The sequence below is a fragment of the Haliotis rubra genome, unplaced genomic scaffold, assembly GCF_003918875.1.
Source record: "Haliotis rubra isolate DU_JTF1 unplaced genomic scaffold, ASM391887v1 Scf1347, whole genome shotgun sequence".
Classification (NCBI taxonomy): Eukaryota; Metazoa; Mollusca; class Gastropoda; order Lepetellida; family Haliotidae; genus Haliotis; species Haliotis rubra.
The window spans coordinates 23,727-50,224 of record NW_025765278.1 but is presented as its reverse complement, the minus strand read 5'-3'; the positions used below and the strand labels follow the sequence as shown (position 1 = coordinate 50,224).

Here is a 26,498-nt window from a genome sequence, read left to right as displayed (position 1 = left end):
GAAGATGTGGGTTAGAATTAATCTTCAGTAACCCATGCTTGTCGTAAGAGGTGACTAACGGGATTAGGTGGTCAGGCTCGCTGACTTGGTTGGCATGTCATCGGTTCCCAATTGGGTAAGTTGATGCTCATGTTGTTGATCACAGGATTATCTGGTCCAGACTTTATTTACAGACCACCGCCATATAGCTGGAATATTGCTGAGTGCAGCGTAAAACTAAACTCACTCACTACATGTAACACGTGTAAAGTGAGATGAATAGCATATAGCAACAGAATTTCTACATGTGTGTAGAATGACAAAACATCCAGAATGTTTTTCAATCGGTTTGCCCAAATGGTTAATCATGTTTCCAAATCTCTAATACATAACATAGCACGTCTCATTGGTCAGGTAGTCTTTATTCACATCAGCAGCAGCAACAACTGATCCACTTTGACAGTAACTGTTTGTGTCAGCAACTAACTGATTCACTGTTACCACACTGCAATGGACAGACTGAAAGAATAAACTGTCCAATGCACAGCACTACTTATACCAGAAACCTCACCAATGAGGACGGCATGGTTCAAACCGATATCAGCTAATTTGGAGATTATGGATGATTAATACATCTTCTTAAGCAATCATAGACAGCAGGATTGCCCAGAGGGAGGATATTTGAAAACACAGGGTGGGACTAATGAGGTTTCATTGCACTGGGTGGGTGGGTGGGTGAGTCTTCTTGGTTAAATGTGGTAGACAAGCCTGATGATATGAGCCCAAATATGTGAGTCTTTGGTGAAAGAAGAATGGATATGACTTAAACACAAAATTACAAGCTTCTGTTATGTCGAAAGGATGAAACTGGACAATGCCTGAGACAATAATCTCACATTACCAGAGGGTGGTGGGGTAGCCTAGTGGTTAAAGCGTTCGCTCGTCACGGTGAAGGCCCGGGTTCGATTCCCCACATGGGTACAATGTGTGAAGCCCATTTCTGGTGTCCCCCGCCGTGACATTGCTGGAATATTGCTAAAAACGGCATAAAACCATACTCAGTCAGTCATATTACCAGACTTGACATAATATCATGGCTCACTATGATTTTGAACCTTTGAACACTGTTCATCAGACCCAGACATGATTAAGCAGAAAATGGGTACCTGGTGGGATAAGTCATGTGACTATTAACCTTCTAGTGCCTCACAGGCAGCTTGGGCTATCCAGGGTAATAATAATCAGATTGTGTGTTAGCGCTTTGAGCATGTGCCTTCTAGAAAAAAGGCACATAATAAATTCACAATTATAATTATTATTATCAAACACACCAGGCCAATCCTGCTGTCCAACATAAGCCAAATATTAGTGAAAAAAAATGAAACTGACTTCATTACAACTTCATTCTTTTGACCTTGTGTAAACGATTAACAACATGTAGCTATAAAACATGTTAGTGGCAAGGACATAAACAATAATGACACAACAGGTAACCATGGTAACTAAACATAAAAATACACGGCAAATATACACAAACAAGGGACGAGTTGAAAAAGCCATATGTTGTTCATGAGTTAATGTGCATGAAATAAGTATATGTATTTGATTATGAATACTATGCAGCTCAGTATTCACTGTAGCATTCCATGTCAACACATAAGGACAATTTGCGACCTCAGATATTATCATCATTATTATCATACTACATTATTCATTTATATACTGCACTTATCCAAGTACTCGTACCTGAAAAAAATGTGGTTTATTTGTTCCCCTTCTAGTGGGTGCATACTTGTCATCGTTCTCAACTCCCTGGGAAATATACAAGAGATCATGCAGAGATCACTGTGACCGTGGTGATGACAAATGAACAACATATAATATGTGTGTTGTTTGATGCCATAATTAGCAATATTCCGGCTATATGATAGTAGTCTGGACCACACAATCCAGTGACTGACAGCATGAGCATCACGCTATGCAATACAATGACAAACTAACTGACTTCATCGTCTTGTCATTTATGTGATGTCAGTTATCCAGGGTAACATATGTCCACTTTTCTTTTACATTACATACCCCCATCCATATTCTACAACCCACCCATTTTCGCTGTTATATTTACTGTATGATGCTAAAAATAATGCTCAGAAACATTCTCTGGGGTTTTCAACCAAAGTCACTTGAAAAGTCATTGTCATGTCACAGCTTGCTGAGCACCACATCGCTAGCACAGCCGAAAGAGTAAGCAGGATTTGATTTCGGCCTATCATGGTAATAATATACTCATATCAATGAATAAGGGAACACATGAAAGTTAGTACAAGTGTTCCTTAAGTTATTTCCAGAATTTCACTCACAGTCCAATACATACCTTGTGAAGAAACCTGGAAAAGAATAATGGAACACTTGTACTTTCATGTGTTCCCTTATTTGTTTCCATGAGTATATATCCATTCCACTCATACAAGATACAGATACAGACCCGACATGGGTTAGGTGGAGAAATAAGAAAAACTGTTCATTAAAATTTGGAAAGCACCATCAACCTCTTCCATTCTGCAGGCAGTATGTCAGAGTGTATGAAGTATGGAGTGTCCTGTGTAAGCTACAATCAGGATGACGAAGATCAAAACAGACTTTTATTCATAATCCTCAAAACAGACTTTTGAGCAATATATTGTCCATGACATCATCCAAGACTATGGGTATGATGCTGATTGGGGTCTTTATAGTCCTGGTTTCATTCCCTAACGGCATGTGCCAGGAAATTTGGGGAATCAAACAGACATCGACAGTGAGGAATGGAACTCGGTATCATGAGTATCGGCACAATTGATGTATCTCCCATCTGTAGGCACTGTAACTACAGATAACATCCGACAATGGCCAGCCCGAGCAGTCAGAAGTATCAGCACCATAGATGCCTCTCCCAACTCTAGGCACTGTAACTACAGATAACATCCGACAATGGCCAGCCAGAGCAGTCAGAAGTATCGGCACCATAGATGCCTTTCCCATCTCTAGGCACTGTAACTACAGATAACATCCGACAATGGCCAGCCAGAGCAGTCAGAAGTATCGGCACCATAGATGCCTTTCCCATCTCTAGGCACTGTAACTACAGATAACATCCGACAATGGCCAGCCAGAGCAGTCAGAAGTATCGGCACCATAGATGCCTCTCCCATCTCTAGGCACTGTAACTACAGATAACATTCGACAATGGCCAGCCAGAGCAGTCAGAAGTATCGGCACCATAGATGCCTTTCCCATCTCTAGGCACTGTAACTACAGATAACATCCGACAATGGCCAGCCAGAGCAGTCAGAAGTATCGGCACCATAGATGCCTCTCCCATCTCTAGGCACTGTAACTACAGATAACATCCGACAATGGCCAGCCAGAGCAGTCAGAAGTATTGACACCATAGATGTATCTCCCATCTCTAGGAACTGTAACTACAGATAACATCCGACAATGGCCAGCCAGAGCAGTCAGAAGTATTGACACCTTAGATGCCTCTCCCATCTCTAGGAACTGTAATTACAGATAATGCCCTTCCCAAAGTAAATTCATACGAAAACACATTTCTTACAGAAAGTTATCTATGGAAAATCATTATTTCAATGTGTGTTTTTTTAGTAAGTGCGTACTATTTTCACTAACTTAACATACTTGACACTGCAAATAAATGATGAAAGGGGAAATATATTACCTATTACGTAACTTCTCAAAACAAGATTAAGGTAACCCACAATTGGAAGGCTCTGTGCTACAACACACACCAGCCATGACAGATTAACTTCTCTTGGCTGGTACATAAACATCCAGTAAAAGCCTCACAAGTTTGTCATGTTGATCTCTGGCTTACTATCAAGTACATTGTATGTATAAACATTGTCCCGATTACATCCTGGCAGTATTTCAGCAAAATGCAAAATCTTGAAACAATTCACTTCAAATGTAATTACAAATGATCATGTCCCAGCACTGTAGCAGGTCTCCACAAGGCCGATCCTACTGTGACACTTTGTCCATCACATTTGTCCATGCTCTGCCCTAAGCATGAGTTCTCCTGTACACTGTAGCTCACTTCTTCTTGTCTTCTTTACAAGCTATCACATATCTCTGTGCCACCATCAGTGGTGGGGAGTAGCCGTCATGGTAGGAGGTGTCCTCAAACAGCACCGAGTAGTCATCTTGGGGCTGCAACATAGGTAAACAGCACTGAAATACTCTCCTCAAAGTATCTGGCAGGTCCCCATACAAGAATATATAAGGAGGACATATTGCACTTTCTTACACTGCAGTTGGTCTGGGCTTACATGCTTGAAAAGTTTACACTTTGTTTTTTTTCTTCAATGCTTCTTGGGGGCGGTAGGGTAGCCTAGTGGTTAAAACGTTCACTCCTCACGTCGAAGGCCCGGGTTCGATTCCCCACATGGGTACAAAGTGTGAAGCTCAGTTCTGGTGTCCCCCACTGTGATATTGCTGCAATATTGCTACAAGCAGCGTAAAACCAAACTCACTCACTCAGTGCTCTTTATGAATTAATTGAGTCTTTACAAGACAGACCCATGGAGATCTCGGTTAGAATTGGTCAGAGGTGAGGTGAAATTGGGTTTAACGTCGTGCTTGAGAATATTTTGCTCATATGACGACGTGCAAGCGTATGTATGTGTATGTGCGGCTGCTTGTACTAGCCCAGACTTAGGCTGGTTTTATAGTGCTAGCCCACCGAGATACCATGCCGCAGTGAAGCATGAATACCCCACTCAGACACTTTATACTGACTCCGAGCCGACCAGTCCTTGATGTACCCATTAATGCCGAGCGCCAGGCAGGGACCAACAAGTACCATATTTTAACGTCTTTTGGTATGATGCGGTCGGGGATCGAACCCACGACCTTCCGCTCTCCCGGGTGGATGCTCTAAACACTACACCACGGAGGTGGTCAGAATTGGTCAGAAGCAACCCATGCCCCTTTAAAGAGGCAAATAACAGGATTAGGATGTCAGGCTTACCAGCTTGATGCATAACTTAACAACTGACACTTAACAATTGAAATATTGCTGCGTGCTGTGTTAAGCACCAAACCAACAACACAAACAAGCACATGGCTAGTCAAATGATTGACTTGATATATAAACCTGAAGTGTGCTTCTCACTATATATTAAGCATCTCTTGTTTTCCCAGAATAACTGCATTTGAGGTTTTTGTTTGCAAGTAAGACCTCTTGCCAGGTTTTACTTTTTGTAATTATTCTTTCCTAACTCTATATAATGATATATGAGTGTTTGAAATCAATTGAAAAATATCGTCCAAGATCAATTTCAAAGTGCAAATGTTTTCTGAAGCAAGATTGGAACCGCATCTTTCAGATTTTGAGCGGACACTACCTCACGGCCACCGAGCCGACGAGTGAGTGAGTGAGTTTGGTTTTACGCCGCTTTTAGCAATATTCCTGCAATATCATGGCCGGGAACACCAGAAATGGGCTTAACACATTGTACCCATGTGGGGAATCCAACCCGGGTCTTCGGAGTGACGAGTGAACGCCTTAACCACTAGGCTACCCCACCGCCCCGACGAAGACAATGGGGTTAAATTATCTATTTATAGTTACTGTCATTAAATTTATTTTACTTGAAACAGGTCATCTACATTATAATTATCCATCATTGACGGTTTATATGTTAGGTGAAAACACTTCCCTCGGTTTTGGTATGAGAATGTAAACCTTTGGAATCGCTTCCTCCTCCTATGCATAATATGCAACGCCCTAAGTTGTAGATTTAGGACAATGGGGTTAAATTATCTATTTATAGTTACTGTCATTAAATTTATTTTACTTGCACTTCAGTTATTGTTGCTTCATTAAATGATCATCTACATTATAATTATCCATCATTGACAGTTATATGTTAGGGAAAACACTTCCCCTCGGTTTTGACATAAAATGTAAAACCTTTGGAGTCCCTCCTCCCTCCTATACATAATATACAGCGTCCTACGCTGTAGATTTAGGACATATGTTCTTACCCCTTTAGGCGGTGTGTCCACGAGAGCTCTATAGAAACAGGTTGTCTGTGGATACAAGGCCAGGACAAGCTGAAACAGACAACAAACATCATCCATCCTTTTCTTTTTTAACAAATGTATCTTTAATCACTCTGCAGATCATGGACAAGGCTCCTCTAGTAATATCAACCACAAAATAATAACACATATCCCTTTCAGATATGGGGGAGGAGGGTACAATTTACAAATAATTATATTTATAGAGTAAACTATGATAACAACTCAAAGGGACTGCGAATTTGAGTCCATTTAAACCTGTGGTTTGTTGTATTCAGTTTGACTACATTATAACCAATTTCCTATAACCAACATATAGTTTTTTCTATCACACAGTTAGTTATAAACGTAGGTTACTTTATTACTTGACTGTGGAAGATACTGCAGTGTCATATTTTTATTGCAATATTACACTAGTGTAATACCGCTAGACGTATGACGTCATAATGGTTTACAGTTATGATGTCACAATGCTTGACTCGTGTAAAGATGAGTGTCATCACACTGTAGGCAATTTCTATCAATTTATGTTGGAGAGTAATGAACAGAATACTAAACTTGTTTAATAAAAATGGTATTACTCGGAAGGTCGTTAAGTATCCTCCATGTATAACATCAAATGTTGATACTGGGATCCAGTACTCAGAAGAACGAAAATCTAATTTCTAGGAACCAGTGTGTTTTCTTCAATCTTGAGTGTCATCTGGGGGAGTATATGTGAGACAAAACACCAGTTGAAGGTTCAACACTGACTAGAGAGGTGGCAAGTTGTGTAATAAACCAGTAGAGACAACTCAATATCATATAATTGAGGTAACATCATATCACCACCACAACAGGTAGATATATCCCTGGCTATAACAGATTAGAGAGTCAGCTTGTCAGTTGAACATTATTCTAGTCATCTCATGGCTTCTAAGCTACATGTGTGAGGAAAGCCCAAGATTTGAACCACTTTGGTGAAACCTGGGAGCATAAGTATGGTGTTGACACCAGTGTGCCAAATAGTTTCCAAACTTTGCTAGCCGGTCAGGCTAGCTATGCCTGAATGTTACCAGCCCACAAAATGTGAATGTAGATATGGGCTTTATCATTCAGCTGCAAATATGATGAACATTTTTATCATTATATATAATATAAGGCCATAATCTTGCATGATTTAAAAGTGTATTTTAACTTATGAAGTCGGACTGACTGACTGACTTTGGTTTTACGCCGCTTTTAGCAATATTCCAGCAACATCACGGCAGGGGACACCAGAAATGGGCTTCGAACCCGGGTCTTTGGCGTGACGAGCCAACGTTTTAATCACTAGGCTACCCCACCGCCCCTATCAAGTCGGAGAGAATGATATATTTACAAAATGACCCCATGAAAATTCACTAGCTAGTCGGGCCAGTGACTGTGAAAATTTACTGGCCTGACTGGATTTTTACTAGCCACGGATAGCGGGCAAGTGGCTATTTTGCACGCTGTTTGACACACAATCAGGCTACACTAACGAAGCATGATAAATCTACTCACTGTATCCTTGGGGAACAGAGCATCTGGGTCTGTCTCTGGGTTGGCCTTCCAGATGGGAAGGGGGACAACTCTCCTCCTACTGATGGAGTGACGCCTATAACAAACAGTTAATAGTCATGTAACAACTACTTCTGACAATCAAAGTTTGTATGCAAACACCAACATGAACAACAGTTGTCAGTATTGGTCATCTCAATATCCTGTAAACATAATGATTGACAAAGTGGTTGATTGCATGAAGCCATAGTTGCAACATCACCAAAGTAACAAAAAATTATACTTCAACATGCATAAGACATCTATGGGGCATATACGGTCACATTAAAAAAAATGAATCATATTTTCATCATTGCTTATCGTGTTTTAGAATGTTGATAATGATTTCTCCAGGACTACCGACAGTCTGCAGGACCTGATAATCATAATAAGTGAGTGAGTCACTTTAGCTTTACGCCGCACTCAGCAATATTCCAGGTATATGCGGTCTGTAAATAATCGAGTCTGGACCAGACAATCCAGTGATCAGCATCATGAGCAGCGATCTACACAATTGGGATACGATGACATGTGTCAAGCAAGTCAGCGAGCCTGACCACCCGATCCCGTTGGTCGCCTCTTACGACAAGCATGGGCTACTGAAGATCAATCCTAACCCGGATCTTCACAGGTAATTGGAATAAGTGGTAAAAAGAACTGCAACACTCAGACTAAAATGAATAGGAATAAATATGTCAGGAAGAAGCAAACCTGCAGGTATTTTGTATCATTCCTTCTGGGTTTCAGGTATCAAAAGGTGGTTTGAGCGATCCTAAATACGTATCAAAATGGCTAAAATGTCCTGTGCTGCGTAAACAGAAAAGGAGTTCCCTCAACTGTAAATGGGGATTCTCCAAGAATCCATAGTGGTGACAGCAGTCTGCTTTAATGTCACGCTTTATTTGTTACATTTATTGGGAAATGAATGCAATAACACATGACAAGTTCAGAATAAGGGAATTACAATGACCACACAACAAACACTTTAATTATTGCAGTATGTATCCCTGGATGACTCACTCTTTTCCCTCTTCTGCATCAATGTCATCCACTTCGTATTTATTGGAAGATGAATTATATGAAACGACTTCGGCCAGTATCCAGTTTTCCTCTCCATCCTGACCTTTGACCCTGGCTGCCACCTTGTTGCCGGACTTGGCAACGTAGTTGTTGTCAGCTGACACAGCGCCACACAATGGCGGAGGTCTGAAATAATACAAGCGAGAATTGTTACACTACAGAAATAAATCAGATTCAAAATAGGTTCATGTTCATGTGGTATTGGTTGCCAAGAATTCAAAATGTCCTTTGAGTGGCATTTAGGAGTTGGTGTGATAAACAAATAAATGAATGTTCAAATTGTACTGCTATCATGATTTAAAGGAGTGAGTGAGTGAGTTGAGTTTTACGCCGCACTTAGCAATATTCCAGCTATATGGCAGCGGTGTGTAAATAATCGAGTCTGGACCAGACAATCCAGTGATCAACAGCATGGGCATCGATCTGCGCAATTGGGGACCGATGACATGTGTCAACCAAGTCAGCGAGCCTGACCACCCGATCCCGCCTCTTACGACAAGCATAGTCGCCTTTTGTGGCAAGCATGAGTTGCTGAAGACCTATTCTACCCCGGATCTTCATGGGTGATTCAGGCTACGTCAAAATGACAATCCAATCATAAATTGAGTCAAGTTTATTAAACTTTTCTTGCCACTTTAATTCAATGATGTATGTCAATCTACCAGTTAATGAATCGCCAGACACCGAGATACCACACTTCCACACAGGTCAGGCCAGCTGACAGTATGTTTTCTTTTGTCCAGCTATATGGCGGCGGTCTGAAATAATCGAGTCTGGACGAGACAATCCAGTGATCAACATCATGAGCATCGCTCTAAGCAACTGGGATATGATGACATTTGTCAACCAAGTCAGCGAGTCTGACCACCTGATCCCGTCAGTCGCCACTTACAACAAGCATGGGTTGCTGAAGTTCAATTCTAACCCGGACCTTCACAGGGTTGATGCATATCATCATATACCAACAAACAAAACATGTGACAGCAGCTACCCACTTTTCTCCCGGCTTGCTGACCCACAGCGGGAGAGTGACGGCATTCTGTTGCAGCATCGTCATGAGAACACCACGGCGCATGATCTGCTTTGGTCGATCAACATCCCCTGAAAAATATTGAGCATGAAAAACTCTAGATGAAGGATACAAAGATATGTACAAGCAGGGGTTAAAAAATCCCATCGCCTGAGACCGGGAAAAGTCAGTTTTCATTTCGGGCAATCAAATAATGGTATCTTACTTGTCAGTGTGCTACTAGATAATTTCCACTTATGGTTTCAAACTGCAAATAATCTTGGATTTAATTTCATATCTGCTCAAAATGTAGATGTTAAATTTCGCAATGATAATAAAGTAGAGTTATCTTTCTTTGCTATGTATCACATTTCAATAAATAGTCAAGTAAACATTAACATCAAATACCATGTTGATTTATTCTTTCATAATTACATCATCATGATTATTTCATAAAGTCTGGGCAAGTGGAACATTAGTCAGGACAAGTTACTTTCTTAAAGTCACTTGGTACAAATGAAATGGGACTTTTCAGAGCCGTCAGCAGCAGCAACAGCAGTACTGGACCAAAACTGGATTCGATCTATGGTGGCCAACCTCAAGGTTTGGGTAAAAATAGAGATTTGCAGTTTCTGGCTTCCCTTAAAATGGAACCCTGACTCTGCCAATACTGTTATCAGCTAATCAGGATTCACTCCAGGGCAGTACATAGGCATGTTAGTGTGCATGACAGTTTTCAGTTTATGGAAACACCAAAGCAGAAACTATTTACTTGGCTAATATGGCTACCCAATCTAATGTCATCGTTTGCAGTTCATTTATATGAACACCCTCTGTTTCTGGTATACTGTAAGGTGCTTTCCTTACCATGTCTTTTGTCATTCTGGATGGATTTAATCTCGCTAATCTTGTCCAGTGCCTTCCTCAGCAACCTGTAAATTCAACAAATAACAAGATGGTAGTTATTGAGCGAACATTGTTTTACACTGTGTGCAAACTGTCATGCAAACATGTTTGCAGTTGCTTGTAGTTGTCTGGAAGTAGGCCAGTTTACACAGACACACAAACAATGCTGAACAAGGATATACTGGACACAACAGCATACTGACTTTAAGTCCTTGTTTTATCCCTGTAAGTGCATAGTGCCATACAACGATACATGCACCATCTTCTGAAGTCTGTTGATATGACATAGAGACGCACATCAATACAAGACATAGAGACGCACATCAATACAAGACATAGAGACGCACATCAATACAAGAAGTACCCTTATCTGGGTATGACACTGCAGAGTCGAAACATTAACTGTCTGATCTTCACAATGATCAGCACAAAATGTCACAAAATCAGTCAACTCACACTTTCTAAATCATGTAACAACCTGGCTCTTTAAGGATCTGTATGAATCTTAGTTGACTATTATCACAACCATGGTATACTGGCAACCAAAATCATGCCATGGAATCTCTTACAGCCTCCTTAATTATAAGTCAGCTCAAAATGCATGAGATTTGAGGGACATATCCTGCCTTAATCCGCAAAGGTCTGATAGTTCACAAATGACACGTTACCCTCACGCTTGTAATACTTTCCATGTGATTTCTCAAATTTATTACAAAATAAGACTGCCTAACACAGTGTTAAACTTGACCAAGCAAACATCATACTGCTGTTTACGAATGAAAAGACATTTCAGAAACATATGTTCATTTTACTTTTCATATTGGCAGTCAAAGCAAACAATCAATGGAAGGGAGATAACTCTACATCTAAAGATTTCAACATGTATTCAGACTAGAGTAGAAACATGACAAAAATGCACATTCACAATGTTTATTTATACATCATTAAAAAAAAAGATAGGAACTACCAGACTTTTTATTCACTTTTAAGCCATTTCAAGGCAAAAAATACATTAAAGCCCTTTATAAGATCAACGTTACAATTCATTTGTTTTCAGTCCGAACAGTCTTACTCAGCCTCTGCTTCTGCATCCTGCATCGCTGTGTTGTAGAGTCCACGTAGCTTGTTTTTGTAGTACGGAGTAACTGAAACACAGACAGCAGTTCACCAAAAACATTTGGTCAAGTATGGTTTAAAACTCTGATACCATGAACACCAACTTAATGGCGTTTTTTTGTTAGCTGTTTTTACACTGCCAGTGTTTCCATTATCTGGTATATACCGCACTTTACCGGTACAAAGTTAGAATGTCCGGTAATTTCAACATGTTCAAGGCTGTCGGTCTTCGTGTCCAGCAAAATTTTAAATCAGTTTTCTAGTTACCTATGTCAATTTTATTTCTCCTTGAAAAGATTTACGTTTGCACAATGACATCGAGATGTTGTCAAATACAAAATAGCAGTTTTGGAAAACCCCATGGCTGAAAATAGCGGCATTTACGCATTGCGATACCCTCTACATTTCTGATTGGTTGTTAGGGTGCAAGGTCTCGGGCACAATGAAAAGTGTGATCACTTGACCGGTAAACTTTTCTGAAATGCTAGCCAGTCACAACATCCAGATGTAAAAAATGCCAGAGGAAGCACGGACTGCACTCGGCAATATTACAGCTATATGATGGCAGTCTGTATATAATCAAGTCTGGACCAGACAATCCTGTGATGAACAGCATGAGCATTAATCTACCACTGGATCAGACTCGCTGACTTTGTTGACACGTCATTGTATCCCAATAGCATAGATTGATGCTCATGCTGTTGAAACCACTTTAATGAATAGATCTAGTCTGAAAGAAGTATTTTTTCTATTCTTACACGCTTGCTCTGAAAACAATGGTACATACCAGAGCACAATATGTACATATGCACATGACAAAAGGTTGCATGTTTACAGCAGGTTATGCAAATGGGTAGTGAGTTAATATTTAGCGTCACATTGGCAATATTTCAGCCATATTGGAACGAGAACAATTTCATTTATATCAATATTACAATAAAATAATCCAGAACGTAAAAACCTGCCATCGAAGGACAGTAAAATACTACATTATCACAGTTCTTAATTTAAAACTAGCATGTAAAACTAAAACATTTTTATCAAAGAAGACAATACTATATAAAACACAGGCTATACATCGCCAACAACTGAAGGTAGATCACCATACTAGGGACCATGGGGACTTACAGTGGGTTAGGCAAATGGACAAGCTTAACTAACACTGTAACAATATTCAAATACATGAAATTGATTAACAAGAACAAAAGTAATGAAATGGAATGAATTTCTTACTGTAGATTTTGTCAGCTCTGAATGATGACTTTAACCAAATTCATGACAGTGATGAGTTAGTATGGCTTTGTGCTTTTGTTAATATTTCAACAATATAACAACCGGGAACTCCAGAATTGGGTTTCATGCAATGTACGACGTACGCTATCTCACCCCACTGCCACCTTAGTCCATATTCAAACAATATTGATAAACTCTCACATGATTTGTTTCTCTGTTCTTGCTGCATCCGTTCATGCGTTTTTGAAATATTGGTCAAATTGTGCTCACTACGGTCACGCTCTTTCTGAAAAAGGAAGAGAAAAATGAGACAAAAGCCTTCATCGTTGTCAATGGTGGTGCACCCATGGTAGAAGCACAACTTGAGAAATGAGTTTTAATATTTCCAAAATATTTAATAAGTTCCAAAATATGACACAATAGCGGAAATATACTCTACAGGATCAAGTATGTTTGTGTATTTGTTGACTGATCAACACCTAAAAATATCACTTGCAATAACCACTAGGTTATCCCTACTGAAGTTATGCTGAAAGCATGGTCAGGCACTTCAGATCTACCCCAGCTACGTTCAGTAGGGGTGGGTATTGCAGAGAATTTTCATATTGCGATATATTGCAATGCGAAAGCATGTATTGCGATATGTATTGCAATATATTGCATGAAGTATTTTTAAACAAAAAACTACTTATAATCAAGTTACTTCTTGATTTATAGAGCAAAAACACAACAAAATCACTAGGCTTGATTAAACTTTAATAACAACTGTTAATCATGATAAAATAAAAATGTGAATAATATTTGGCACAAATGAAACAAGGACATATCCGAAGATTTCAGAGTGTTACGAAGTTTTCTGAATGCAAGTCAAAATACCGGTTTTCGATCAGCGTATCGCAATATGTATCGTTTTCAGGTCTGACCCGGTAAATACTGGTAAACCGGTTATATTGCGCAGCCCTAACGTTCAGTATACTGAAATGTACCCTACTAACAATAGTACCCTGAACAGAAGAAGAATCCATATTCCCCAACCTGAACCAGTTTGAGTTGTAGTTTTGTCTCATCTGCTTACGAGTGGATAGTGCATAATGCTTAACCTAACGCTTAGTCTCTGAAATTTGGAATATATATAATTGTGATGGAAAGAAATAATTCCTTTCAAATTAAAAAGAAGACCCAGTGAGAGGTGGATTCAGAACCTTAGGAAATTTGGCCCCTGAGTTTGACAGTAGTAGTTTGAAACAGCTGAATTTTAACTCAACTGCATTTTTAAAATAAAAAAAGATCAAACAACTTAAGTAATCTATCTACCAAACTCAAATTGTCTACTATGTTTGGGTTTGATATCGATTTCAGTTCATTCTGGGAAATTCATTTCCCTGCGTCTTCTCAAATTTGAGTAAAATTTTTACTGGTCTCAAACTAAAGAAAAGGTTCCATGTTCAGTGTCAAAGAACAAGTAAGTACAGAACACTTCCGAATGTACTCATCCCTGGTTACCATTCTGCACAATGATTTTGTGCACAGAAACATGCGTGGGGAACATATCTGCAGTAATCATGCCGACATATGTATCGAGATGATGCTGACAAACTGAGACAGACAATAATCAAGTCATCCAAATCATGTATTTCTTACTGTAAGGACTAACAGAGACTGAAGTTAATGCACAAAGCTTTGGATAACTTGAACCTTGTCTATCTCCTATCCTAACCAGCTTAACCTGTTGACAGTCACTTTGTAGATTTCATTTTACACTCCAAATGTTTTGACATCAGCAGCTGATCAGTGTGTTGTGTTTCCTAAATACTTTGTATCCGTATCCTAAATATAGTGAGTGGGTATAGTTTTACGCCACACTCAGCAATATTCCAGCTATATGGCGGCGGTCTGTTAATAATCGAGTCTGGACCAGACAATCCAGTGATCAACAGCATAAGCATCGATCTGCGCAATTGTGAACCGATGCCATGAGTCAACCAAGTCAGCGAGCCTGACCACCTGATCCTGTTAGTCGCCTCTTACAACAAGCATGGGTTACTGAAGAACAAACTAGTGCAAAGTCGTCTAGTAATGTGCTGGACTATTCTAACCCGGACCCTCACGGGTATCCTAAATATAAGAAGATTTGTATTTAGAGAAAAGAAATGGTTCCTAAGTTAATTTCATGAAACTGTGGTAATCTAGACTTGCCCCATACTCGAGACTAGCTAAGATACATAGCGTTCACTGACATGAACATGAACGCTATGTATCTTAGCTAACTCGAGACTAGCATGGGCTTTTTTGGATGTTGTTTAAGGCTCTGTATGACAGACTGAGATAAAAGAGAGAATAGTTCTTTATTCATCGTTCTAAGAATGAAAACTATGTTAATTATATCCTGACATTATAGACTGAGGTCAAGTGTTTCAGTTTTGCATAGCGTTACCTGCACTTCATGTATGAGTCCAAACAGTTCTTTTAACAGCTCCTTGATTCTGATTTCGGCAACTTGGCCTGCATTTCCCCCCGGTGTTTCCTGACCTGGGCTCAAACTTCCACCGGGGCCTCCGCCAGATGAGGTCTTGCTCCGACCCATCTCTTACTGACCTTATAATTCGTGTCTCAGCTCTTAAAAATCCATATTCTGTAATAAAGCACCGATATATGTGATAGTAGTAGTTACACATATGAGTGTTGTTGGTTGTGGACAGTTGCTACTGTTTTTACACTCATGAGTCGAACCAAGATAGATAATAGTGTCTTAAATTGATGTAAAGTAACGCTCATCTATGAAAGTAGCTAAAAGACGGATTTAAAATTAATCCTGAAGTAGAATTATTTCATTATACTCACTCTCCCTTTGATCGTTTATCCCGGCTTTTTCTTGCCGCAAGCCAAACCGGAAGTTTACCACCAATCGGTGTGTATGTAAGGGGAATTTTCATTGGTTAAATAGCAATTTGTTAAAAATAGAAAATATTCATGAAACGAATTGATGAATGGAATGATAGCAATCATAATAAACAAAATCAGAGACCACATAATAAGACATGGTCTCTGACGAAATGTACAGAGCTGTGTTCCTCTAAATTACGTCTGTAATTGTGAAAGATTTGATTCTAAGGAACCGTTCATAATTTATGGCTGGGGATGGGTGGTGGTAGTGGGGCGTTTGATAATTTTAAGGCTGGGGGTACCCTATTTGTTCTGGGGAAATAGCGGGGTCCTCAATTTTGTACAAATTAACTGGGTAGGGGTTGGGGGTCAGCAATTTTGTACCTAAAAATCTAATAGAAATATGCTTAAAACGTTATGGGAAGAGGGTTGTGGTGGTCATTGACTTTGTACATGACATCCGGGGCAGGGGTTGGGGGGTTTCTAACTTCGTTTGTACATAAATATAGGGGTGGATGGTTTTGGGTGTGTATGTGTGTGTGGGTGGGGTGGGGGTAGGGTGGGGGTAATTTACATTGTACATGTTTCTCCATAAAAATCATCTCATCACGCCACCCCACCCCCACCCCACCCATCCCTCCAGCCATACAATATGAACGGTCCCTAATGATGAAAACGCACTAACCACACACACACACGCACGCACGAAAGCGCGCAATCTCACACAACATCCTCATACGCACACGCACATGCACGCACGCGAATGGTTCGCACACACGCTGGTTGTATTGTGAGTAATAGTGTTGGTAATATCTTTATGACCACTTCTTCGGATCTTCCCACCCTACAATAAACGACCAGACCCCGAATAATGTGAAAATTTGCAAAAGAACTTAGTAAGCTAATGTTACCGTCACTAACCTTCCCGTCCATGGCCGTAATGCAGATAACTTTTTCGGTCATTGAGTTATGTACTCGCTTGTGTTCATCTCAATTGGGTATCCTAATTTTCCTTTGAATAACCAAATAAATTGTACCCACCTCACTCAAACTCAATTGGGTAATATTGCCATTGTCCATTAATTGTAAAAATATAATTAAGTTTAAATGTTGGTTTACCTGTTTGTTATATATATATTATCTGTAATATGAGAAACGACGAGAAAGACTGCAAATTGCCATGTTCATGTGTTGAAATAGAACCTCTCAATTTATCTCAGTTATTTTATCTATGTGCCGGTACGCAAGCTATGATTTGACATTTTTGTGTGTACGCATGTAAGATCAAATTTATTGAGTAGTGAGTATTTACAAAAATGCAAGCGTACTTGTACACAATAGACGTAATAGGAATTGCGTTTCTGCATAAATATTTGCGTAATTTACGCAGCTACGCAGCTTATCTGTACCTCTGTTAAATTATATTGTCAGATTTTCACTATGTTTTTTTTTTGTGTGTGTGTATTTGACGTACTGCACTCAGTCATAAGCGATTTATATGACGGCGCTATGTAAATATTAGAGTCTCGACTACGCAACTGGGATGCGATTATATGCATCAGCTAAGCCGGCGAGCCTGGCCACCCGGTAACCTCCCATTACCCCTTAACCATGCCACTACCCCTACAGCTTATAAATAACATAGTTTATGGTCTGTTGCATAACTAATCTCCTGCCTGTTACCTATTCCATACAGTGGACTGGTCCACTTAAGATGCACAACATGACACAAGACAGATTTTAAAAGTGACTTTAATACATGTGTTATCACAAAGTACCACATCATTGAGATCAATTGTCAAGTTTTTCAGTCTATTTTACATTCAGTGTTTTAATCATCTCATCTCATATCACATCAGGATAAAGAGAAAACCAAATTATTATCCCTCTTTAGGATTAGTCTATTATATCAGACAGGTAAATGCTAGGTGTTGTTTTAACTAGCTGTAGGGGTACTGGAGTGTAGGGGTAGTGGCATGTAGGGGTTATGGTGTGAACCTGGCCACCCGACCCCATTATAGTCGCCTCTTAAAATGGCGGGTTAAAATGAGCCCTCAGTAACCCATGCTTGTCGTAAGAGGCCACTAACGTGATCGGGTGGTTGGTTGACACATGTCGTCGGTTCCCAATTGCGCAGATCGATGCTCATGCTGTTGATCACTGGATTGAGTGGTCCAGATTCGATTATTTACAGACCGCAATATTCTAGCTATATGGGCCAGGCAATCCAGTGATACATGAGCATCGCATGCAGTTGGGATACGATGACATCTGTCAACCAAGTCAGCGAGAATGAAAACCCGATCCCGTTAGTCGCCTCTTACAACAAGCATGGATTACTGATTAGTATAATATTCTGGCAATAGGTGGCGGTCTTCAAATTATCGAGTCTGGACTAATGTTTGATGTTATGCACATCAACATGGTATATAGTCCGTTTGGATCAAAAGCGGACCGATGAATTGCAATGCAACTCGAAAACTTAAAAACATATTATACTCGATCATAATCAAAACATCAGACCAACTCTGTGGTTTGTTTGCAGAATTTATGTCCTAAAATAAATGCGTACAGAATATATTTATAAAAATCGCTTGGTGCGATATTACCCACTCCAAAAAAATACAGTGGGTACAGTACCCACATGAGCTAAATCCTATCTGGAGCTCTGTGTAAATATGAATTGATTATCTGAAACAACAAGAAAATTATATTGTTAAACATTTGTGACAAACGCTCACCTGGCGAATCATTAGGCATAATTTTACAGACGGTAAAACGATATAAAAATATCCCATGACCAAGAAAACTTCTCATAAATATGAGTGCATGTAAATTTCATAAAACAATTTTAGACCACTTTCTTAAAGTAATATATTCAGCTTAAATACTCATAAGATTAAATTATATCGCTGTTCACTAACTTCAAGGTTAAGATCATAGTTATCAGCACTACTAATCAGGATTTGTGTTGTTGCCATGTTTGGTTCTCTGAATAAACTACAGTTTGTCGTTCTTTATGCTTTAGGTTTGCCATTTAAAGATGCTTTGAGTGTCACTTTATCCAGATAGTAAAGTTAAATTGAGGTTTGGATAAGTTCCTTTGGTATGGTTAATGTTAACACATTGATAAGAATGAAAAATACAGGTGTTGCAATTCTCTTGTCCATGCTTATAAATAAAGACACAAAGAACAAAAAGCTAGTTAATGCAGCTAGATGAATTTATTATCACTTTATACACATAAAGTCACAGCATATATTCAGAAGGAAAGAGGAAGGTTGTAGAAACGCTAATATTCTTCCCCAACAAGATATCAGCTGAATTTGATTGTTGGTTACAATGGCAGTTGTGAAGCATAGAAGGTGTGTGTGTGTGTGTGTGTGTGTGTGTGTGTGTGTGTGTGTGTGTGTGTGTGTGTGTGTGTGTGTGTGTGTGTGTGTGTGTGTGTGTGTGTGTGTGTGTGTGTGTGTGTGTGTGTGTGTGTGTGTGTGTGTGTGTGTGTGTGTGTGTGTGTGTGTGTGTGTGTGTGTGTGTGTTGATCCCCGTAATGAGGGCTTAATTTTAAGCTGCATGTGGTTACTTGTTGATGTTTATGTGATAATTTCACATGACGGGTCGCAGAGGGTGGCATTGCTTTTCCAAACAAAAGCAGAGGTCTTCTGTGGTTAGAAGGAACTCAAAGGAACCACCCACATTCAGTTTGTTATAACCATTGTTCTGAATCAGAGGCAGGTCCGTGAATGATGCTTGGTGAGTGTGGTGTTGATTAATATGAAAAATACGTCCATGTATCCTTTAAAACCACATCCTAAGACGGTCGTAGATCATGTCACAGCGACTAATTGAGGACAGCCATCATCCAAATATTCAAATATTTCAAGAGAACAAAAGCTAAGTAGCCAAGACATGTAAGACTAATTGCAATTATTTATATGACGCTAATCTCTATTCTTAAACCTCATCACCACCGCCTTGTACATTGACATGTCAGCCAACCCATACCGCTCACCTTCATTAATTACCGTGTATGACATTTACAACCTTAATTGGTTACCCCCTTGGCCGTGCCTGCCATCCCATCAATTAGTCCAAGACAATGCTATTGTTTCTTTACCTGTCCATTGTTGTCTCCTTGCCTGTCCATTGTTGTCTATACTTATACATATATGTTCATATCTATAGTGTCACCAGTCCGGTATTCCGACTGCCAGTGTAGGGACGACCGCGAGCAGGATAATGCCGCTCGTAGGAAACGTCCTGAGGTTCAGCTGGAACTCCTCTTACCTCAGTTATGTCTGAGCCGGCTACCCAGCTCATTGCCGTCTTGTGGATATGTTGCTCATGTATTGTATAGCCAACCAAAGAAGTTTGCACTCAACGTATTCCTTTGTCTTTGTCAACGTAAATAATTGCAATTAGGTCTTGGCTATTTAGTTTTTGGTCTTTCTGAAATATTTGGACGATGGCTGTCTGAATTAGTCGCTACGACAATACTTCACTGAAATCTCATCCCAAGAGTAATTAGGTTACAACTGTACGAATGTATACATTATACATATTAATCAAGGAAACAAGACAGCACCGGTTTCAAAACGAGTGTTTATTCAGATTTTCTTAAAGGTTAGATAGGTTACATTGTTATGGTTAATGGTAGCATATTGACACTATGAAAATTACAGTGTTGCGATATATTTTTCCATGCGTATAAAGAGACGAAGAACGCAAAGCAATACTTATTGAAGCTCGGTGAAAGTATTACATACTTTAAACGCATACAGTCACAGCATATATTCAGAAGTGAGGGAGGTTGTAGAAACACATGTCTCTTTTAAAAGCACATTTCATGACGGTTCTAGATCCTTCAGTGACATTCCATTCCAAGAGCAAGCTGGATTATACAAGGTTAAGAAATACTACAGCATACATTATAACAGACCCAAAACGTCACCGGTTTCGAAACGAGTTTTGTCTACAGTTTTATCCACTCGAAAAGCTTTTTCGGGGATCTGCCAGGGGTTTGAGATCCGCTCATTCCGCAGATGCTGTCATCGTTTAAGATGGTTGATGTGAAGTCGCTGCAGTTGGTACGGAAACAAAGCATCGCACACTCCAGAGAAGCTCGGCGTTGGGACTTGGAGGTTAGCTGCTTGTTGTCTCGTCGGATAAAGAAGGCCCCTAGAAATGTACCTTGGTAGAAGAAAAGGAAGAGTCATTAGGACACAGGTTATTTAATACACATGTATTAAACATGCATCGACCCATGAGGAATATGAAACAAATTCAGGGTGTCTGCTAAGTTGGTATTGTTTGTGTGTTTATTGTTCAACACCACACTCAGCAATCTTCCAGCTAAACACATAGGTATCGGTTTAGCACCATCTGAATCCAAGAGCAATCATAAAACTGACTGACTGAGTTTGGTTTTACGCAGCTTTTAGCAATATTCCAGCAACATCACGGCGGGGACACCAGAAATGGGCTTCACACATTGTACCCATGTGGGATTCGAACCTGGGTCTTCGGCGTGACGAGCCAACGCTTTAACCACTAGGCTACCCCACCGCCCCAGCAATCATAAACAATTTGGTCAAAACATGCTATTATACCGAAGAATGTTAGAATGTAAAGCAGGTGCTCCACACAGTATTTCGAAAGCTACGAGTCGCATGTTCACGTTCGCCAAGCATATTATTATATATTTTATAACTGTATAATGTGCACTGCAGTTTCTGAACGGATTTAAATGGGGACATTAAAAATTAACCTTTCTTGACATGATACGATTGCAATTCATTGACATGTTTGACACATTGATGTCCTGTTGCAACAACGGTCTCTAACGTAAACATTGACTACGCGGTTGTATGTCGAATTGTATTCAAGCATGTAGCCATTGCTGAAGTAAGGGATCGTCCAGTACCTCGACGGCCGAGGAAGGCCGATGGCCGGGATGACCGAATCTAAATTCTTCTGGAAACCCCATGGCCGATGCTCAATAACTGCACCGGCAAAGGAGAGCTTGAGTCCGATCTCCACCAGTACCATCAGGAGGAGGAGTCTTCTAGTCTAAATTATATAAAGGAACGTCGTCCGACCAGACACCGCTTCCTCACCGATAAGCACAGGCACAGGCACACCGAGAAACCAGCCATATGAGGTTCGTTGATCTGATGAAAATTGTCGCGAATGGAACAAAACGAGGCATATCAGCAGGAGACGATCCATGCAGCTGAGCCTTTTGCTGCTGGTTCACTGATGGAGTCGGGATGACTTTTGTACGACTCCAAGTTGGTGCCTGGGACACTCAGTTGTCAGCGTCATCAACAGGAAGTATTGATACCGCAAAATTTTGATAATCATCCCCCTTGCCAATCGTCCAACATTCAGGGATGACATCGTTGTTCTCGAGCCGACACCGTCCATTTGCAGAACATGGCCATCGAAACAGCCACTGTATATGATATTCTTTAGTTTCTTCTATTCTTTATTCTATGATTATTGAATAGTTCCAAAAGGGCAAATTTAAAGAAACTGGATATGACAAAAAAATTGAAGCGTTTCTGAGTTGAAAAGAGTCACACTGCAAACCTCCCATTGTAAACCGTGGTTACAAATACTCAAGCTTTGTCAATAATCGAGTTGAACCAGACAAAGCTCTTGACTAAACTATTCCATCGCAAGGGAGAAATATTATTGTGTCAAAACAGTAAAGCACCTTATCAATAACGTTCACTCTCATTTAATCTTGGATTTTTAAAAAGAAATATACCTAATTCATAAATTTTGATGTAAAAAGTGATATCCTTGGTAGGGTATAGTAATTATCAGAGATTGATTGTGGCTGTGCCCTCGACAGGGGTTGAAGGACCATAAATTATTGTTCCCCTGAGAGGGTTCCATTTCATTCAAAGTATTTTTATGTCTACCATCGTTTCAACAGTAGAATATTTGTTATTTTTGTGTTCGGCTGCATTTCTTAATAATTGCAAACACCTGAAGGAATGGTGTAAATCATTGCAGGCAACAAAAGTACTGTACGTCCCCATGGTTCCTAGTATAAAAAATAGTACTGATAATGTATATAGCGCTAAATCAAAACGCTAAGGTATGGTGGTCTTCCTTCTGTTGCTGGCGATCTACATCCCGTTTTCAAAGTGTATTGTTCTGTTTAGAAATCCACATTCTTTAAGATTCAGATGCTAGTTGTAATTTGTGTTTCTGTGATATTCTAATTATTTGTATTGTCCGTTATCGTGTATTTAGACCTTGTTTTAGTGAGAAATACTGCATATGTGTCTATGTATGCACTCACTCACCCTTGACTAATCGTTCCATCAAAGAGTCTGTTTGCTTTAACGACCATCATGCGGTAGTGACGGGCCTCTTCCCGGAATAGGAGTGAGTCACATTGGCAATTTTTCAGCCATATCGTGAATAAATCAAATTATGGATTTATAGTAAATGAAAGTAAACTGCCAACGAAGGACAGTAAAACAACTAGATTATCACAGATATAAGTTTAAAACTAGTAATTAAATCTAAAATATTTTAACTATAAATGGCAATACAATATAAAAAACAGGCTACAGATTGCCAACAACTGAGGAAGATCACCATACTAGGGAACATGGGGACTTACAGTACATTTCCTTCCTGCATGGACCCTAGCTGGGTTTACACTATCCCTTTAGATGTTAGCAATTTTCGACAATCTAGCCATAAATTAAAAGAACATACAGTTGCAGTTAAAAACAAGTAGTACGTTTAAATTCACTAAAATTGTTATGGTGTTATGGACCTCCCGGATTAGGAACGCATGCCTACCTGTACCACCCTTAGGGGCAGTCGTTGTCGCTTTGGTAGACCTTGAAATGGTGGTAATGGCGGTGCTGGTGGATACGGTTGTCGTTGAAGTAGCTAGAGACAGAAGGTGAGGTGAGGTGAAACTGGGTTTTAACATCGTGCTTGAGAATATTTCGCTCATATGACGACGTACATGCGTATGTATGTGTATGTGCGGCTGCTTGTACTAGCCCAGACTTAAGCTGGTTTTATAGTGCTAGCTCACTCTGATACCATGTCGCAGTGAAGCATGAATACCCCACTCAGACACATTATACTGACTCCGAGCCGACCAGTCCTTGTTGTACCCATTAATGCCGAGCGCCAGGCAGGGGCCAACAATTACCATATTTTAACGTCTTTTGGTATGACGCGGTCGGGGATCGAACTCGCGACCTTCCGCTCCCCAGCTAGAGACAGAAGATTAAAAAGTATTGTATAAAGATATCACCAGCTATGCTGAGTGTTTGTCCGGACATTAAGGATATAATCAACAACCATGGTGGCAACCATTGACACCCAAACAATGACATACTTACTGATGCCCGCTTCGACAGCCATGTACAGCGTGGTCGATGGGTCTTCCTCCGTGGACAGTTCAAGGTGATGGAATGTGCACCCACTGGACCACCCCACGGCAGCACAGTTGGAGGCGAGTTGACACAACTCGACACATTCTTTTTGAGAAAGGCCCCTCAGATTCATCCCGCCCGACATTTTGGTATTTTCGAGTTTCTGAAGGTGGACAGCTGTAAAATTAAATGTTTCGTTACTATTTGAGTGAGTGAGTGAGTTAAGTTTTACGCCGCTTTTAACAATATTGCAGCAAAATCACGGCGGGGGACACCATAAATGGGCTTCACACATTGTACCCATCTGGGGAATCGAACCCGGACCTTCGGCGTGACGAGCGAACGCTTTAACCACTAGGCTACCCCACCGCCCCTGTTACTATTTGAAAGGAAAGAGCGAGACAGGTTCAGCAAGAATATATCACAGCGAGTGGACATACAGTTGGCTGAAGGGGAGTGAGTGAGAGAGTGAGTTAAAATGTAAAGTCACATCGGCAGTATTTCAGCCTTATCGAGACTATGAAAGTTAATACATGAAAATGAATGAAAACAAACTGAAACTAAATACTTACCTGTCTCCAAAGGACATTCAAATAACTAGAATATCATAGTTATAATATAAAACCTAGTTTGAAAATCTAACATCTTAACTTTGAAAGAAAATGCAATATTTACGTAGAGAAACAAATAAAGGAACACAGAAAATTCAAGCCTTCCTTTATTATTTCCCAGTTTTCATCACGACAGCGCTCTTCAAAGATGGTGATGAAAACTAGAACATATTAAAGGAACACTTGAACTTTCCTGTGTTCCTTTATTTGTTTCTCTACGTATATATATAAAAAAATAAAAAAGGGCTATAGATTGCCAAGAACTGAAGGTAGATCACCATACTAGGGACCATGGGGACTTACAGTACTTTGCATGGACCCTTGCTGGATTTGAAGGGGAGCTGGAGCAGTCTATTGGTTAGAAAAAATCTAGTGTTAATCTGGTGTCTCCCGTCGTGACACTGTTCCGTAAAACCCAACTCACTCATTCATGCAGCTATCTGAGAGTCCACGGTGACTGCATCCGTGCTCTAGTGATTCTGAACCCACTAAGGTCGATCCTATTACGCCTCACTACTTCACCTAATAGTGACGTACTTTAATATCGTTTATAAATTTTGCCTAGTTGTTAAAATGTTCGGTTTTCGATTAGCAACATTTGTACAATGTGTTGTATCCCGAACACGATACTGGTTACCAAACACCTGTGTAAATTATTATCCGTATGCTTTCCATGGCAGGTAACAACAAAAATCTTTCTGGAGACACTGGCCGAATTTGAAGTAACGGTATGATTACGTCAAGGTTCAGGTAGTGGGCCAGTAGTCATCCCGCCTTAAAGAAGGCGATATCTTAATATTATAAGGATTTTTTAAATAATCTGTGATGATGATGGTTTGTGTTTCAGGAGTTGCTAATGGATGTGGTAGTATCGTGAGCTTGTTCAAGTGTAGCATCGACCTCATATATAGAGTATATATATTCATTGTAATCTTTGCCATTATCTTAATTGAAGTAATAGTTTTCTTTTCTTGCTGTTTTGATTTTGTTGTTGTTTGGGTACAATATTAGATTAGGAAAAAAATGTTTAACCAAAGTTTCAATAAGTTTATTTCAATATATGATTTGTTAGTTAATTACTGGTCCCCGTCTTGAAGATGGTGAATGCTAGATTTTACCCCTTTACTTTTGCTTTTCAGTATCATATTCCACATCCAAATGTATTTTGGATACATATTTAACGTTGTCAGCACATATGTTTTCATAATAAAGGCCAATAGGGTCCGTTAGTCTCGCGAGATGCTACTTCCGGTACTAAGATGGTTCATGGCTCCCTTTGCGCACGCCAACATGCAATGTGCGAGTCGGGGGCCCATGTTACTTCCGGTACCAGATTTCCAGTGACAAGCTTTTTTTTCCAAGAACCAGTTCTGGTTCTAAATTGCGAGACCGCCCAATATGACTTTACCAGATTGGACCAAGTGTACAACAATCATTGGCTGGCTGACAGTCGTAATAGTTGACTAATTTGAGGATGGTGAGGTCGGACATTTGTTATTCCTGCAAGGATTACCGTTTTCTTATCGTCAACTGACAAACATGAGATCACTCGAAAAGGTATGAAACGTTGTTTGTCACCACGGAGGTACGAGGTCTCGGGAAGTGCCGTGACTTATTTAC

General features: G+C 39.9%; 1 protein-coding gene across 1 annotated transcript; it reads right to left on the bottom strand.

The window, feature by feature from the left end:
- Positions 1-382: 382 nt before the first annotated feature.
- On the bottom strand, positions 383-15,897 carry LOC124267901 (SAGA-associated factor 29-like). Its single transcript, XM_046702887.1, has 11 exons — positions 15,809-15,897; positions 15,402-15,599; positions 13,169-13,253; positions 11,691-11,763; positions 10,580-10,644; positions 9,699-9,804; positions 8,644-8,829; positions 7,588-7,681; positions 6,028-6,096; positions 1,082-4,188; positions 383-857 (listed from the first exon to the last, which is right to left on the bottom strand). The coding sequence occupies exons 2-10, from the start codon at positions 15,549-15,551 to the stop codon at positions 4,072-4,074; spliced, it is 945 nt and encodes a 314-aa protein (XP_046558843.1). The 5' UTR covers positions 15,552-15,599; positions 15,809-15,897; the 3' UTR covers positions 383-857; positions 1,082-4,071.
- Between the last annotated feature and the right edge of the window lie 10,601 nt (positions 15,898-26,498).

Excerpts from the sequence above, each read along its gene's own strand:
- LOC124267901 (XM_046702887.1), bottom strand. The coding sequence starts at position 15,551 with ATGGGTCGGAGCAAGACCTCATCTGGCGGAGGCCCCGGTGGAAGTTTG. Across the intron at positions 7,682-8,643 it reads GATGCAGAAGAGGGAAAAGA|GCGTCACTCCATCAGTAGGA; the intron begins GTGAGTCATCCA and ends TGTTTGTTATAG. Across the intron at positions 6,097-7,587 it reads CTCTGTTCCCCAAGGATACA|CTTGTCCTGGCCTTGTATCC; the intron begins GTGAGTAGATTT and ends TGTCTGTTTCAG.